We start from the raw sequence: 16,310 nt of genomic DNA, 5'->3' as shown, positions 1-16,310 counted from the left end.
CTTGGGAATGGTGATGCATTTTAGATACTTGAACACCAAAGACATAATCCATTAAAGAAATAATTAATAAACTAAGTTTTATTGAAAAATAAACCCACACTTCTGCTCTATTAAAAACAATGTGAAGAAAATGAGAAGATAAGCCAGAGACTAGGAGATAATATTTGCAAAAGAGTCATTTAATAATGGGCTGTCATTCAAAATATATACAGGACACTTAAAACTCAACGATAGGCAAATAATCTGATTAAATAATGGGCAAAAGACCTTACCAGACCCCTCACCAAAGAAGATATGCAGATGGAAAACATGAGCATACAAAAATATGTTCTAAATTATATGTCATGCGAATGAAAACAACAATGAGATCCCATCGCACACTTAATAGAAGGGCCAAAACCTGAACACTGACAAACTATAAATGATGAAGAGGACAGGGATCAACAGGAGCTGTCACTCACTACTGGTAGGAATGCAAATGGTATGGCCTCTTTTAAGAGAGTTTGATAGTTTCTTACAAAGCTAAGCATTATGTTATCATACAATTCAGCAATAATGATTCTTGGTGTTTACCCACAGCAGTTGAAAACTTATGTCCACAGTAAGACCCTGCACACAGAACTTTATAGCAGCATACTAAACATAGAATTGGCCCCAGAATCCCCCTTAACACAGTAGTTCTAGCACGGACTGTTCTTCACTCTGCATCTATTCCTGAGTTCAAAGCTCCACTCTGTATTCTGACTTTTCCTTTCAAGCAGGCACGTGTTCATAGTGATTTAGGCTGGAATCTGTTTTATTTAATTCTTTATTCATCAGAGACTTGTATGGACAGAAATACTAGGCCACAAATTAAGTAAGAGAATGAATGAAGGAATGAGAAGACAGTTGATGTTGGTTTTTGTGTTTTTGTTTGTTTTGTTTTGGGTTTTTTTGTGTGTGTTTTTTTCATGAATGAGGCTCTCCAGTTAATAGTACTCATAAGGTTCACATTCTCTTATGCAACAGAAAACTGTAGGTATTACACAATATACCATCCTAAATTCTTTTTCACCACACTGCCTTTTACATTGACCACTTAGCAGTACACATATCTCTGAACGATTAAAGGCAAAAGGGTCCACTTTTCTTGAATCTGAAAGAAGGCAAGAACAGATGGAATTAATAATTCAAGTTAAAAAAAATGCCAAGATTTAATAGAAGTCACACAAGAAAACAGAGACCACAGAGAAAAGAAAACAATTTTTTTTTTCTTTTACTTTTTCTTTTTTTAATAGTTCTGTCCCTATCTATACCAAAGCAAATCAAGGAAACCAATGAGCATCCAATTCCTAAGCAGAATGTCTCACCCTTACACATGTCCAAGTGATTATGTAGTGAACCAATAAGAGATACCTGTAGAGCTTTTAGTTTATTTATGCCCCCCTCTTGCCGAAACCGGTTTGGCTCAGTGGATAGAGAGTCGACCTGTGACTGAAAGGTCCCGGTTCGATTCCAGTCAAGGGCATGTACCTTGGTTGTGGGCACATCCCCAGTAGTGGGTGTGCTAGAGGCAGCTGATCGATGATTCTCTCTCATCCATGTTTCTAACTCTCTATCCCTCTCTCTTCCTCTCAGTAAAAACTCAATAAAATATATTTAAAAATAAATAAATATTAATGCTCCCCTCTGTCTGGCTGGCTCATGCCCTGGGACCACTGAATAATGAGGGGGCCCAGTGCCATCATCTCCTTTGTTACTCATAAACTTGGTCCTGTGCCATTCATCCCCCAAAAGGTTTCATTGTTCATTGTATCTGTCCTGACTTCAGTAGCTCTAAAATACCGAAAACCACTGCATTACTTCATTCAAATATCTACAGTCTTCTTGGGTCTGCACCCCACCCTCACCCCAGGAGTTCTGCTTAAAAACAGATATTTTGGGAAATTAGCATAATGAATGGGAAATTAACAGAAGGAAGGACCATTTCAGAAAGGCTCTTAATTTGCCTCTGCTACTCCTCCCTCCCCTGCTTTTTCCTTCTTTCACACTTAAGTTTCCAAAGCAACAAAAACTTTAAAAAAAAAAAAAATTTTTCTGTCTTAATTGGCATTGTGATTCCTTTGGTTTTGTAATGTCAACAATCATAAGGAATGACTTAGAGATTTAGAAATGAGGTGTTTTTGTCCCTAACAGAAGTTCTGAAATTAAAGAAATGGTTTTTGTTTTGTTTTTTTGTTTCTTGTATCCCCACAGGACAAAACTAGAACTAAATGATGCAGATCAACGAAGAGGCAGGTGTTGGTTCAATATAATAAATGACTTTTTAACATTTAAAGCTTTTATTGTAATAATGAAATATCTTGTCTTAGAAAGTACATATCTACCATCCTGGGCCAATATAATCAGGCCCTACTACACATATTTTAAAAGGTGAACCAGAGTGGATGAGGCATTGTTGACAATGCCTATCAGCATCCCCAAACTCTTCCATTCTTTTCTTTTAAAAATATTTTCTTGTATTATAATAAAAACCATAAAATATAAATTAAAAGCTTAATGCATTAATATGAATCAAATATCTATGTAATATCTTTGTCTTCATCTTTTTTTCTTTTTGCTCTCAAAATGTGTGCAATCCTCAAGACTATTTCTTTAGTTCTCCTCTTTCCCTCTATCCCTGCATCTATCTATTCATTCATTCATTGATTCATTAAATAAATCTTTGTTGAGTACCTATTGTACAGCAAGCAATGGGGTAACCACATTTTATCATGGATATAGCGGCAAAACAAAGCAAAGCTAAAGAAAACATATGGTCCCTATGTATATTAACTTGACTAAAGCCTCATCACTGGGTCTTTTTCTTAACATTGTCACAAAATAACGCTTTCTTTTCCCTCCCATAGAAATGTACTTATATCACTCACAAGGAGTTTATAAGATGCTAACTTAAGACATTTTGCTAAATGGTATGTTAAATCTTAATTGGCACATGTGTCAAACACAAGGCCCGCGGGCCAAATCCGTCCCGCCAGGCCTTGCAATGTGGCCCGCACCGCGCTGTCATCACTGCACTCCGCTGCGTTTCCATCACAATGACAGTTTATGACTGTTCAGTAAACCATTCGGCCCGCGATTTAGGCTGGATTTTAGATTTTGGCCCCTTCTCTGATTGAGTTCGACACCCCTAAGATAAAGACTAAAATAGTGAAGAGTTTCTTTTTAAATGATTCCCCAACACCCAGTATAGACTTTTGTTGCTCAACTTTCTCTTCAAGTTATCTTAATTATGCCATCTTTGGAATTAATAAGGATATTTTAATTACTTTCTGTATATGGGATTCATGCACTGGTGGGGGCGTGGCCTGCAGAGATCTGCCCACTGTAGGAGTGCCACTCACCATGGTCAGCTGAGCGGCTGCAGACCTGCCCTGAGTGGCTGCTCCCTGGTGGGCATCTTCCTTGGAGCCAGAGCACTTGCCTCTCCAGGGAACCCAGCCAGGGGCAGGCCCAGGGACAATGGCACTGAAAGGTGGTGGAGTAACCCTCAGTCCTGCTGTGGACACGAATCCACCTCCCAACCTCCATGGTCAGCACTGTGAACCCAGTGGTGGCACTGGATGGCCTGTGGGCATCTAGAGGAGGTGGCAGGGAGCTAGGAGGAGGAACCTGGGGTGAGGAGGCAACAATTGCAGCCCACCCATGGCTCAGGGTTCACAGTGGGAACAGCTGCTCATCCTAGTCATCAGAGCAGTGCTCCCACAATGGTAGTGCACTGACCATCAGGGAGCAGCTCATACGTTGAGTATTTGCCCCCTGGTGGTCAATGTGCATCATAGCAATTGGTCAACTGGTCATTTCTAGTCATTTGGCCATTTGGTCGCTGGGATTTTATTGTTTAGGACTAGAGGCCTGGTGCATGAAAATTCATGCACTCAGGAGTGTCGCTCAGCCCAGCCTGCACCCCTCTCACAATCCTGGAGCCCTTAGGAAGAGTCCCTAGGACTGGCCTGATATCAGGGCCTATCAGGGCTTTCCTTCCCGAGGCTGCAGACAGCTGGTCCCACCCCCATGGCTGCCACTGCTTGCCTTCTGTGCAGCACAGCCCCCCCATCTCTTGCCACTGGTGGTCTTCTCTGCAGGCAACAGGAGTGGGGTGTGATGGCTTGGCTGGCCTGGGCCTCCCTCTATGGGGCAATCTCTGGCTGGCTGTACACCTGCCACAGAGTTGCTGCCAATAGCCTGGGCCTCTCTTTTTCTTTGCTGGAGGGCAGGGTCAGCCCTACAAGGGGCTATCTGCTTACCTTTTCGGTCCTGCCTACCTGACCAGCCCTTATCACTCTACCTACCTGCCTGATTGCTCCTCACCACTTGCTTGGGGGTGAGGCCAGGCTGGCGAGGACTGTATGCCTCCCTGATCACCCCTAACTGCTGGCCTGCCTATCTGATCACCCCTAATCACTTGCCTGCCTACGTGATCACCCCTAACTGGTCTGTCTGCATGATCACCCCTAACCATTTTGCCTGCCTGCCTGATTACCCCTAACCACTTGCTTGGGGGCAGGGCCAGCCTTGTGAGGGACTGTCTGCCTACCTGATTGCCCCTAACCACTGGCCTACCTACCTGATTGCCCCTAACCACTGTCTGCTTACCTGATCACCTCTAATTGCTGGTCTGCCTGCCTGATCAACCCTAACTATTCTGCCTGCCTGTCTGATCTCCCCTAATTGCTTGCTTGGGGGGATGGGGCCATCTTGGCAAGGGACCGTGGTGGTTCTGGTCTCTGGTTGTTCCAATCATTGCACTTTTGGTGGCTGGCATTTTATTATATAGTATATATTTTTATGTTTCCAAAAATATCAAGATTATGGACAATGGACAGTGGAGACTGACAAAAGAAAAACTGAGATAGCAGTCTGAATCCTAAGCATAATGGCACTAGCAACATTAAAAACCAACCAAACAAACAAAAACAATGTTGGGAGCAATGATTGGAGAACATTGCCTCTGAAATAGGAAGGACATTTATCTAGACAGTGTTTCATAAAAAAAAAAAAAAGTAAGACTCTATTACTTTAAAATAAAGCTCCTTTCTCATTTTGAACATAAAATCTGCCTTCATAAAACTGGAAGATGAAAAACAAGACCTAAATACCTTGGGACTTGGACAAAGAACATATTTAGAATATTTCCTTCATTGCATTTGACAGTTAATAATTAAATGTGTAAGACAGAATTATACTTGTTTTATTTTACCTGTGTTTATTTTACCTGCATGAGTTTGTGCCTTTTCAAATAATGAGTATGCCTTCTCAAACTTCCTTCTACATGGTACTGCTTCTGGCAAAGAATCATTATCAGGTTGGCCAGAGCCCACTGCAAAAGAAAAAGTTTACTTCGAAGGTATAAGAAAAAATGTTTTTGAAATAAGGACACTAATTTATTTATCTTTATTTCATGATCCTATTAACTGTAAGAGGTTTTAGAAAATAATACATATATAGCATATATTTCTTTAAAGTTGGGTTGGATATGTAAATGAACATCTTGGCTATTAATAAGATGAGCTCACACTGCTTTTGTAAGTAAAGAATAATGAATTAATGTGGGCAAAACGCAGAATAGATGCTAGCTATTAAAGTCACGATTAAGAAAAAAAAAGCATCATCTCATATTGAAATCTAGGTAAATCTACATAATGTATCAGAAAATCTCTAGAAATAGATGACATTTTAATGAGCATGTTACAATTAATTTGTATGAAGATGATGAGGGAAAAATTACTTATTTAACTTAATTCCAACTCCTTGAGTTACAAAAGTTATATTATTAATTGAAGTTCATTCACATGTCCCCTTTTGGTGAGAAATTGTCAGCTAAAAGCTATTTAGGTTTGAATATTATTAGAGAAGAGTAGAAGTGAAAGAATGGGATACAATACATTTATTTTATGCTAATCTCCTTTGAACTCAGTAATGAAGTTATCGTGGTGATTCAGGGAAAGTAGCAAGAAAAAGAAGAATTTAACTGAAAGTGAGTAGATGCATGGCTAGTCTTAGTTATGAATGTAATAAAATTTTTACTTTTAGCAAGCCATTTAACCTCACTTACCCTCTGTCATCAACTTTATCCAAGCATAAATTTATTCCACATCCATTTAAAAGATTATTAGTATATTAAATAGGAAGAATTTGAATATTGAATAAACACACATTTCTGAGATAGAGTATACCACTGTAGCACTATTCCAATAACATATATATATATATATATATATATATATATATATATATATATGTGTGTGTGTGTGTGTGTGTGTGTGTGTGTGTGTATAATCTTAAGCAATCAAAGTTAATTATAGGTTTTATTAGTGTATTACCCCTGAAAATGTATTCAAGTATTTTATCCATCTAGGGGATATATATATAAATATAATGTGGTCTTGCTGATGGTATTAATACAATGTTTGTATAATGTTAATAATACTCACTTTAAAAATTCCAACCCTCTTCCCCCCTTTAGTGCTGACCCCACTGGCAATAATATTCATATTACCTGATAGCATGAAGACACCAAAGAAGAATAAAATAAAAGAAAAGAGAAGAATCTTCATTATTAATGATTTCTGAGGAGAAAAAAAAGTCCACAGACCTTCTGTATTCATTCAGTTGTTGTTAAAATAAGGAAGAAAAATAGTAATTTCATTTATAGACTTCTTTTTTTTTTTTTTTGCAGTCTTGATTACTGAGGCTTAGTAAAAGTAAGAACATTTCTTGCTTCGTTGAATAGTGCCCTGTTGGAAGAGATGGTGTCTAGAAAAAGCTGATATATTGTCCTAGAAAAATATCGCCTGCTAACTCTTCTTGCAATCAGTATCTCTAAAGAACTTTAACAGTTACAATATTATGGGTATAAACATAATTTTGTAGCAATTCGCATAATAGTCAGGAGAAATGTGTTTAAATAATCAGATTTAATATTTTAATGTGTCTAATGTGAAAAATGAATCTTAATGTAATGAGAAATCCAAAATGGAAATTTAGACTGAAATTGCCATTGAGAATATTTAATTTTACTCACAAACTATTAAGATTCAGAGTGGTTAAGTGATTTCATAATACATATCACTTTTATTTAAAACGTATATGAAAAAAAATGACTGCATACTGATGTGTTTGAAAATTACCTTATATAGTTTATTTGTACCTGAAGAAGGGTCTAGTCACTCAAGTAGGAATCATAAATGTCAATGTGCAAATATCCTATGTTATAACATCAGATTGCATTTCTCTTCTTTTCTATGTAGTTTGGACTTGTTTTTTTACCCCATTTGCAAGTTTTCCAAAGTCCATGAAAGTAGATATTGGAGAAAAGCAACTGAAATTGTTCTCCAAACCAAATGAGTAGATGTTAGGAACAACAGTCCATTGATTCTCTCTTACTATGCCCAAAGAAGGCATTGAAGTCAGGATGGCCAAGTGGTCTAAGGCCAAAGAAAGCACTAAGCATCTGGATATAAAAGAATGCCGGTGAACATTAATCATCCTTATTCTACAGCAACAGAGGTGTTGGCCATGACAACATGTATCAATATTCAAAATCTTGGCAAGGCTTCCTGAACAAACCAATGAAGGGATGTGTCCAAGTATTATTTCTTTCTACAACTAATTTCTACACTCTATAAAATGTTAATTAAATAATTTAAAACCTTCTATTTAGAGCTTAGAACATGACAGAATTTTACCATCATCTGACATATGTAAAACCATTTTAGCTCAATCTCCATGTAAGATTAATTCAACAGAAATTAATCAAACACTACCATGTACCTATTGCAGCTCTCAATCCTGTAGTAAATTGTGAAGATAGGATATCTGATTGTTGTGGATAAAAATAAGTATTAAGTACTGGGGGGGGGGGGCGAGGAGACTGAAAGTATTAGTTGAGTAACTAGAATTAAATTTCAAGTTCTATTAAAAACTTTATCAAAATTTAACTGAAAGTTAATAGATACTGGAATTTAACTGAAAGTGAATAGGAATTCTGTTATGAGAATTTCTGTTTGATTTTCTATTCTATTCTTTTTTTTAAATATATTTTTATTGATTTTTTAAATATATATTTTATTGATTTTTTCAGAGGAGGAGAGAGGGATAGAGAGCTAGAAACATCGATGAGAGAGAAACATCAACCAGCTGCCTCTTGCACACACCCTACCGGGGATGTGCCCGCAACCAATGTACATGCCCTTGATCGGAATCGAACCCGGGACCCTTCAGTCCGCAGACCGACGCTCTACCACTGAGCCAAACCGACTTCAGCATCTATTCTATTCTTTCCCAAAGATATGACAAAATTGAAATACAATTATCTTCCTCCTAAGACTGAAGCCAATTAGAACTGTATTTTGGATATTCTCTTTATTAAATCTGAAGGGGAAAAATAAAACCATGACAACATAAAACATTATTGCCAAGTCACTTAGATTACTTTTGACCCAGGGCTCATGGAGAACAAGGGAATCATTCTCTTTTTTGAACAAGTAAGCATCATCTTGATTATTTGCTCTGGTTGTCCAACATGATAAACACATTCTGCAGGATATATATATATATATATATATATATATATATATATGATCTATACTTCTTATAGGCATAAAAAGGTGAAAAAGTACATCAACCTAGCTTTTGAGATTTGAATGGAGATGCATTTTTTTTTCAAGGAATAGACAATAAAGTAGGGGTGTCGAACTCAATCAGAGAAGGGGCCAAAATCTAAAATCCAGCCTAAATCGCGGGCCGAATGGTTTACTGAACAGTCATAAACTGTCATTGTGATGGAAACGCAGCGGAGTGCAGTGATGACAGCGCGGTGCGGGCCACATTGCAAGGCCTGGCGGGACGGATTTGGCCCGTGGGCCTTGTGTTTGACACATGTGCAATAAAGAATGGGATGTGTGTATTTCAAATGGGAAGATATCCATGGCTTCTATTAACCTCACAGAACCTGCAGATGGGAAGAAAGAACTCTCCTTAAATAAAGTCTAGTACAGATACGGTAATTTAGAGAAAACAATGGGAGGTTTTGCAGCAGTGAGATAATGAAAGGAAAAACAACCAAATGAAAAATAGGTTTAAGGTGAAGGAAACTTTGTCCAGTTTGATGTAGCAGGAAGAGGTATAATTTAGGCAACTTTGAAGTGATAATGCTTTTGTGTGATCTCCAAGTTGGAAACTATGTTCAGGCTGATCACAAAGTGAAATCACTAAGGCTGAAGATCCAAGAACACTCTGTAATATGAAGCGCAATAACAGAATTAATAGAATATAAAAAGTTCTTCCTGAACATCTTGTAACATTTCAATCCAACCACATAGCTATTGTATTTAAAAATAAACAGTTTCATTAAAATGCTGCATTCCCTTTGATCCTACTCTATGTTCCACTGGCATTCTAAGTAGTGGTAGTCATTAGATTATTGATAAAACTTTATAACATAGTGAGAATAATAAAAGTTATGTCTTTGAGACAAAAAGAAAAAGAAAATAACATCAAAGCAATCAGGTCACAAGGGCATGGAGAATAACACAAAATATGAGAATTGACTTAAAACTCATGGTTATTAAACATTTCTTGACTTACAGATTCCAGATTCACAAATATTTATGGTATGAGTGAAAAGAATTTGGCTGTAGAATAAGGCCTGGAACAATGTTGAAGCTTTTGTGTGTGCAGATAATATTTTTATGAGAACTCTTCTTGTTCCTTAGTTACTGTAATGACTTATTTCAGCTCATGGTCACAGAAGCATATAAGCCCACCCGGTGTAGCTCAGTGGTTAAGCGTCAACCCATGAACCAAGAAGTCACCAGTTTTATTTCAATCAGGGCACATGCTCATGTTGCAGGCTTGATCCCCAGAAGGGGGTGTGCAAGAGGCAGCTGATCAATGATTCTCTCTCATCATTGAAGTTTCTATCTCTCTATTCTCTATTCTTTTCTCTCTAAAATTAGTAAAATCAATTCATTTCTCTCTAAAAAATTAATTTGCAAAAGCATATGGGAGTGGAGCCATACACCAGTGTAATACACCAGAATGTCCAGGTTAGAAGCAAAAGAGCTATAGAATGGCCACCTTCTTACTCTTTCCTTTAACTCTGTCACTTGAGGTTAAGGAAATGGCATCTTTGTACTTGTAAAAGGAAGCTGCTCATGAAAGCTTTTTTTTTTTCTTTTTTTCAGGGAATTAATAAACTTAATTGTGCTTTCAGGGAATTAATAAAAAGCCTTGGTGCAAATTATAATATGACAGAACTTTATGTTTACAATCCTACTGAAATACTGTGGTCCCCAGAACACAAAACTGTTTTCCAAAATCTGTAATAGTCTTTTATGCATCTCAATGTCCTCTCTGAGAGTGGAGGAGTCAGCTAGGAAGTAGCGTTTAATGCCTCTTCAATGCTCAAAACTTCCTAAATTAAAAAGGAAATTAACATTGTACATCACTATGCTGAGTGTTATATTAAACATGTCCCATGTGGTCCTTTTCTCATAACAACCTTGCTAAATGGGTATTGCTATCTCCATTAAAAAAGAGGAGAAACTTAGATTCAGGGAGATGTATTATTTAGGTTATGCGAAATGCTGTTACAAAGTTACCCAGATATGAATAATGCCTTCAACTTGATAGAAATATATTCTTGTCTCTCTAATGTCAAAATGGATAACACTGATTTGTAAGGTTGTAAAGCCCTGACTGTTGGCTTGTTTGCTGAGGCATCCACTTCAAAGATGGCTCTTGAATAAACACATTGCCAGCCACACATTAAAGAGCCAGGCCTACTCCCCACAATGAGGCTCTCTTTTTTTTTTTTTTTTTTTAGAGGTTTTGGTTGATTTTAATAACTAACACCCTGGCATTTTTCCTCTTCTCACACTTTAAATTCCCACCCATATGTTTAAATTTATCAATAAGGAGTGAGCCCATGAAATACTGGGCTCCTATCCTTAACCCCAATAAAAGGAGAACACCAAGCTTCTCTCTCTCTCTTTCTCTGTCTTTCTCTTTCTCTCTCTCTCTCCCAACCCCCCAATCTCTCACTGTGTGGCTCCAGTGTTCTGTAATTTCCAGGATGTATAAAAGTAACAAATCTCTACCCCCCCCCCAAAGTTTCCTGATGGTTATTGCTAAATCAATCAATCTATACATAAAATTAAAAAAAAAATAAAATAAAGAGCACTTTGCAATCATAAGAACCACAGGGCTGGGCCAGCCACAACACTGGTTACTGATAGGCAAAGACCAACACACACACACACACAAAAACAGGGCTCTCTTCCAACATTTTATTCAGGGATACAGGTCCTTTGCAATTTATGATTCTATAACCCTTAAAATGTAGGTTTTAAGGTGACTGAGGAAAGGACAAGAGAAGCAGAATCCATTTTGTAGTGGCCATCTTGTGATGATACGGGGCGGCCATCTTATGATGGCGTGAGGGTGTTGTGTGAGGGTGCGAGGGCATGAGGGCCACTTCGGCTTTTATTAGTATAGAGCCTGAGAAAGGCTGAATGTCCCAGGAGAAGGATGACAGTAGCCCCAGTGACAGTGAGGACAGTTGGAAAGAAGTGGTCATTTGCCAACAAGTATAAAAATATTTCAATATTTGAACAATTATTATTATCAGATCCATGTCTACTAGTGTAATATAAGCACTGGGGACTTAGATGCTGCAAGAAGTTAAAGATGAGAAGATGAAAATAAAGAAGGAAAGAATATATCTCCTTAACAATAAGCCATATTTATATTCTTGTAATCAGCTTACCATTATAATATGTGAGAATGGGTATGAAATAGTAGGAAGTTAGATAGACATGGGTAGAGTAGAAATGATAGGCCATCCTCAGAAAGTCACCAGGCTGCCTAGCAATGAGCAAAACTGGAAAAACAAGTATTATATGGTGGGAATTTGTTCCCAGGATGATCTTTCCTCCCTTAGCATATCACTGGCCTTTGACCTTTCATATTGCTGATCAAGTAGTTTAGATCTTCCCCTGACCTTTCCTCCCCTGGTATGTCACTAGTCATGTGATAGACCTCTTCTAGGAGGAACAAGAGGTCTGGAGAATAATTTCATTTGACTCCTGTACAAGCCCTTACACAACTGATCACTTAAGCGTTAAGCCCAGGATAATGAGGTTCTGATAAGCATCAAATAATTTTAGGAACAAAGCCTCTGTTGACCACAGAGACAGAGTTTTGGTCCAACTATAGATAACATCTAGACCTCAGTTATGTTCCAGCTTCAGGCCAATAGAAATACCAAAACAACAACAAGAAAGCCATAACATGGCTGATTTTAGGAGCAGATAAAATGACCAGTGACTGCTGTTAGGATTTACAAGACAATATAATTTTTAGCTGCCATTTTATAAGCTTCTGCCACGGAAGAACAAAGGCCAGGAAGACTTGTCGGGAAGGAAATAAAAACATATAAGGAACTAAAACTGCCAGGAAGAACCTGACTTCATATCCACATTCCTGTTGACCCAGCTCCACTGTCCAAACCTACCAGCCAAGTCCCTAAAAACCATTGATAACAAAAGCCAGTGGCTGCATATAAGGATGAAACTCCAGCTCCAAGTGGCTGCCCTCATTGACCTAATATGCCTTAGCTCTGTGCCGTGTAGCACTTCCCTTTAGATATCCCCATCTACCATTCCCTTTTCTTTAAATAAATTAATTTTTTCTTTTTCTAAATATGTTTTTATTGATTTTAGAGGGAAAGGACGAAAGAGGAGTAGAAAGATAGAAATGTCAATAATGAGAATCATTAATTGGCTGCCTCCTGCACAACCCGCACTGGGGATTGAGCCTGAAACCCAGGTATGTACCCTGACTGGGAATCAAACTGTGACCTCCTTCCTGGTTCACTGATTGAAGCTCAAACACTCAGCCACCCCAGCTGGGTGGGCTTGAACCTTTCAACCCCCTACCTGAGCATCAACTAATCAATAAAGACCACAACCCTGAAAAGACACAACTGGAAAGCTGATTACTATTCTATTTGTTTCTTTCCCTGAGAACTCCCCTAAAATCCCTGCCTTTGGACATATAAAACCTCTTAAGATGAAGACCCAGCTTTCTCTTTCTCTCATGTCTATGCCTTCTCCCTTCCTTCCCTGAAGCCGTGCACCTTTGCTTTCTTTCTCCTAAGCCCAAAGGACCCTTCTTTACCATCTGTAACTTGTTTCCTGAGTCCACACATCCCAGCTGGCTCACTTCCTTTAAGATTCACTTCTTCGCCGGGACCAGTTTGGCTCAATGAATAGAGCGTCGGCTTGGGGACTGAGGGGTCCCGGGTTCGATTCTGGTTGAGGGCATGTACCTTGGTTGCGGGCACATCCCCAGTAGGGGGTGTGCAAGAGGCAGTTGATCGATGACTCTCTCTCATCGATGTTTCTAACTCTCTATCTCTTTCCCTTCCTCTCTGTACAAAATCAATAATATATATATATATATATATATATATATATATATATATATATATATATATATATGATTCACTTCTTCTACCTTTATGACTTGCTAAATAAACTTTCACTTGTATTTGAGTTCTTGAATCTGAATTCTTTCTTAGCCAAACTCAAGAACAGAGGTCTAACTTCACCAGTATTATCTGGTGTTTGCCATTAGCTGGTACAGTGTCTTCCACATAAGGAGGGAGAAGATTATGATATACAGATGGATCCCATCCAGAAAAGAGTAAAAATAGACAATCCAATCTCCTCTGGCTTCAGAAAAATATAAAAAGAAATTATAACAAGAGAGGAAGAGAGAGAGAGAGAGAGAGAGAGAGAGAGAGAGAGAGAGAGAGAGAGAGAGAGAGAGAGAATGAATTAGTGGAGATCTCTCTGTCTCTTGAACTTATCTTTAGAGCTTCCAGCATAGGAAGAGAGGACATAGGCAAGATGGATTGATGAGTTAATCAGTAGCAAAGTGTTTTTACTTCCACTTTAATACTTAAGGAAGAAATTCCAGTGAGGCAATTTTAGAGGCTAAAAAATATTCATATTTTTCCTCCTATGCACTAAGTTCTTCTAGCTGAGCTAATAACCAAATTAACAAAAAAAAAAATCAGTTTTAATGCTGTGCAAGAAAATTCACATAGTTATGGAAATTCCAAAGACAATGAGGCAACACTGGGCATATAAGACATTTTGAACAAACAAGAAAGGGAGGGGGTGGGATATTAGATTTCAGAAGAGAGAATGGGCAATTTACAGGTAGTTGAAGAAGTAGGAGGCATAGCAGGAAAATTCTTGCTAATGACTCAGAAACAATGTATAACAAGGTGTATCTAGCTAACAGGATTGGAGTCTTCCAGAGTAATGCTAGTGTCAAAATTATTAAGGTGATTAAGCTAACAATCCCTTCCTAAAGCACCGTTTCTTCCTAAACCTCTTGGGCAGGAGAAAGAAGAGGATCAAGGGTTCTTTCTGAGTATTGTTGCTTAATAAATAGCTTAACATCGTATCCCAAAAGGGCAGCTACAGGATGGCAAAACTTTGTTTCCCTTTTCTATTCTTGTACCAACCTGTGGACAATTATAATCAGAGCAAGAAAATGGCCACATGCACTGGTTAGGCAAAGGAAGAAAGTGACATAGATTTCTTCACTCAGCTTCCATGTCAGTCTCAGAATTTTCCATATGCACTTGGAAGTGTAGGGAGGGACACACTGAAGTTAGCTGAGAGACTGCAATGTCGCCAGAAAAGGTGGTCCTGATAGGCCAGATATCCTTGTAATTTGCTAGTTAACAATAATAGGAAAGAAGTAAGGGGGAAAGTGGGGGAAGCCAGACATTATAGGCATGTCATTTGGGCAGCTTCACCAGGGAGCTGAAATTTCACACTCCCCAGGGAACCACCGCCCATTCTTTATAGATATTTGGGGGCAGGGGGGTCCAACAAATGGGGAGATAAAAGCATGTACAATGAAGTTGGGGGTAACAAGGGAAGGTATTTGTCAGTCAAAATTGGAAACAGAGATCATTGGCCAGAGTAGGCAGGGCCGCCACAAGCCCGTGAAAACTGGAGGAGACATGAAAGAGTTCACTTTCCTGGCTTTTGGCGCTCTTGGATACACCTGTGTAGCCCATAGCCATGCGGACCTCATACAGAATGGACTGATGGACTCCAGCTGGGAATACAAACTAATGTGTAAACTGATACTGGATTGGACTATGCCCTAACATGGAACAAAAACTGGACACTGGCTCTGATCTTAGCCCTGTTAAAGGCAAAATGGAACTTCTTCCTTAGTGGAGCAAAGGAAAATGGGATTGATACGGGGTTTTTGGTCTGGAATATGCAGTGTTCCCCTGGGCAGGACGGTTCCTCAGGTTCTTTGTTCATCAGAGTTGAAGAATGAATCCATGGATGAAAGATGGTATAGCAAATGTTGGAATTTATTGAGGAACAAGTATAGACTCCCACATGGGGATCAAGAAAGAATCTTACAGCACAGACTCCGTTTGGGGAAGGAAAAAGAGTCCCACCAAGTTCCGAGTTCCCTGGTTTATAAAGGTTGCAGTTCCTGAGTCCTGATATCCCCTCTAATTGGACAACATTCTCTTTGATTTGGTCACTATAGCAACTCCTGAGCTCAAAGATTAAATATCACTGCAGACTGTGAGGCCCCCCTCCCTCATTGTTCTTCTATTCCCTCTGGGCTTTCTTCTTCCTTCTTTATTTTGAAAATATAGACCTTTTGGCTTATGGAAATGTAACTGCACCTGGCTGCCTTGTGTTATGGAAATGTAACTTCTCCCAGCTCTGTAACCCTGTGTGTTTTCTTCATAGACCCCCAACTCTAAAAAATTCCTAAACCTGCCTATTTCATCCCTAAAAATTCCTACTTCAGGACCTTGGAAATGCAGGGATTTCAATTCCATGCAAATAAAAATTGCTCATTCTCCTCTGCAAGTTTCAGAAACAACAACAACTTTTTCTTGGGATGTTGCAGGAAGCCTGCTCCCACTAGCAACCAGAGGAGATGAAGACTTCTCCCACTGATAACAGAAGCACATTTACTAGTATCTTGAATTCGAGGACTTCCAGAGCTGAGATAAGTGGAAGTTGCAGTTTTACCTCAGACTGGATCTACAATGCCAGGGAGACCTGAGGTTAATCCTTGAAAATGGCAAAAGCCACTGGGTCCAAATTTAGCTGAGAAAGAATGAGCTATAACTTCAACAGTAGAAAAATTAAGATGCAAAATCCAGGATAAAGTGCACATAGGACATTCCAATTGAGACCAGGGGA

General features: G+C 38.7%; 1 protein-coding gene across 1 annotated transcript; it reads right to left on the bottom strand.

Annotated features, from left to right (window-relative positions):
* Positions 1 to 944: 944 nt before the first annotated feature.
* Positions 945 to 6,596, bottom strand: LOC118706108 (beta-defensin 110-like). Its single transcript, XM_036415300.2, has 3 exons — positions 6,539 to 6,596; positions 5,255 to 5,359; positions 945 to 1,135 (listed from the first exon to the last, which is right to left on the bottom strand). The coding sequence occupies exons 1-3, from the start codon at positions 6,594 to 6,596 to the stop codon at positions 969 to 971; spliced, it is 330 nt and encodes a 109-aa protein (XP_036271193.1). The 3' UTR covers positions 945 to 968.
* Positions 6,597 to 16,310: the final 9,714 nt, after the last annotated feature.

The sequence above is a fragment of the Pipistrellus kuhlii genome, unplaced genomic scaffold (genome assembly GCF_014108245.1).
Source record: "Pipistrellus kuhlii isolate mPipKuh1 unplaced genomic scaffold, mPipKuh1.p scaffold_m20_p_5, whole genome shotgun sequence".
Taxonomy (NCBI): domain Eukaryota; kingdom Metazoa; phylum Chordata; class Mammalia; order Chiroptera; family Vespertilionidae; genus Pipistrellus; species Pipistrellus kuhlii.
Note: the sequence above shows the minus strand (reverse complement) of the source record. Positions and strands in the feature narration are given on the sequence as shown.

Bases quoted from the DNA above. Each gene is read 5' to 3' on its own strand.
- LOC118706108 (XM_036415300.2), bottom strand. From the start codon at position 6,596: ATGAAGATTCTTCTCTTTTCTTTTATTTTATTCTTCTTTGGTGTCTTC. The intron at 5,360-6,538 runs GTAATATGAATA...TTTCTTTTGCAG, and splicing joins TGGTGTCTTCATGCTATCAG to TGGGCTCTGGCCAACCTGAT. The intron at 1,136-5,254 runs GTAAAATAAACA...GCCTTCTTTCAG, and splicing joins AAAGGCACAAACTCATGCAG to ATTCAAGAAAAGTGGACCCT.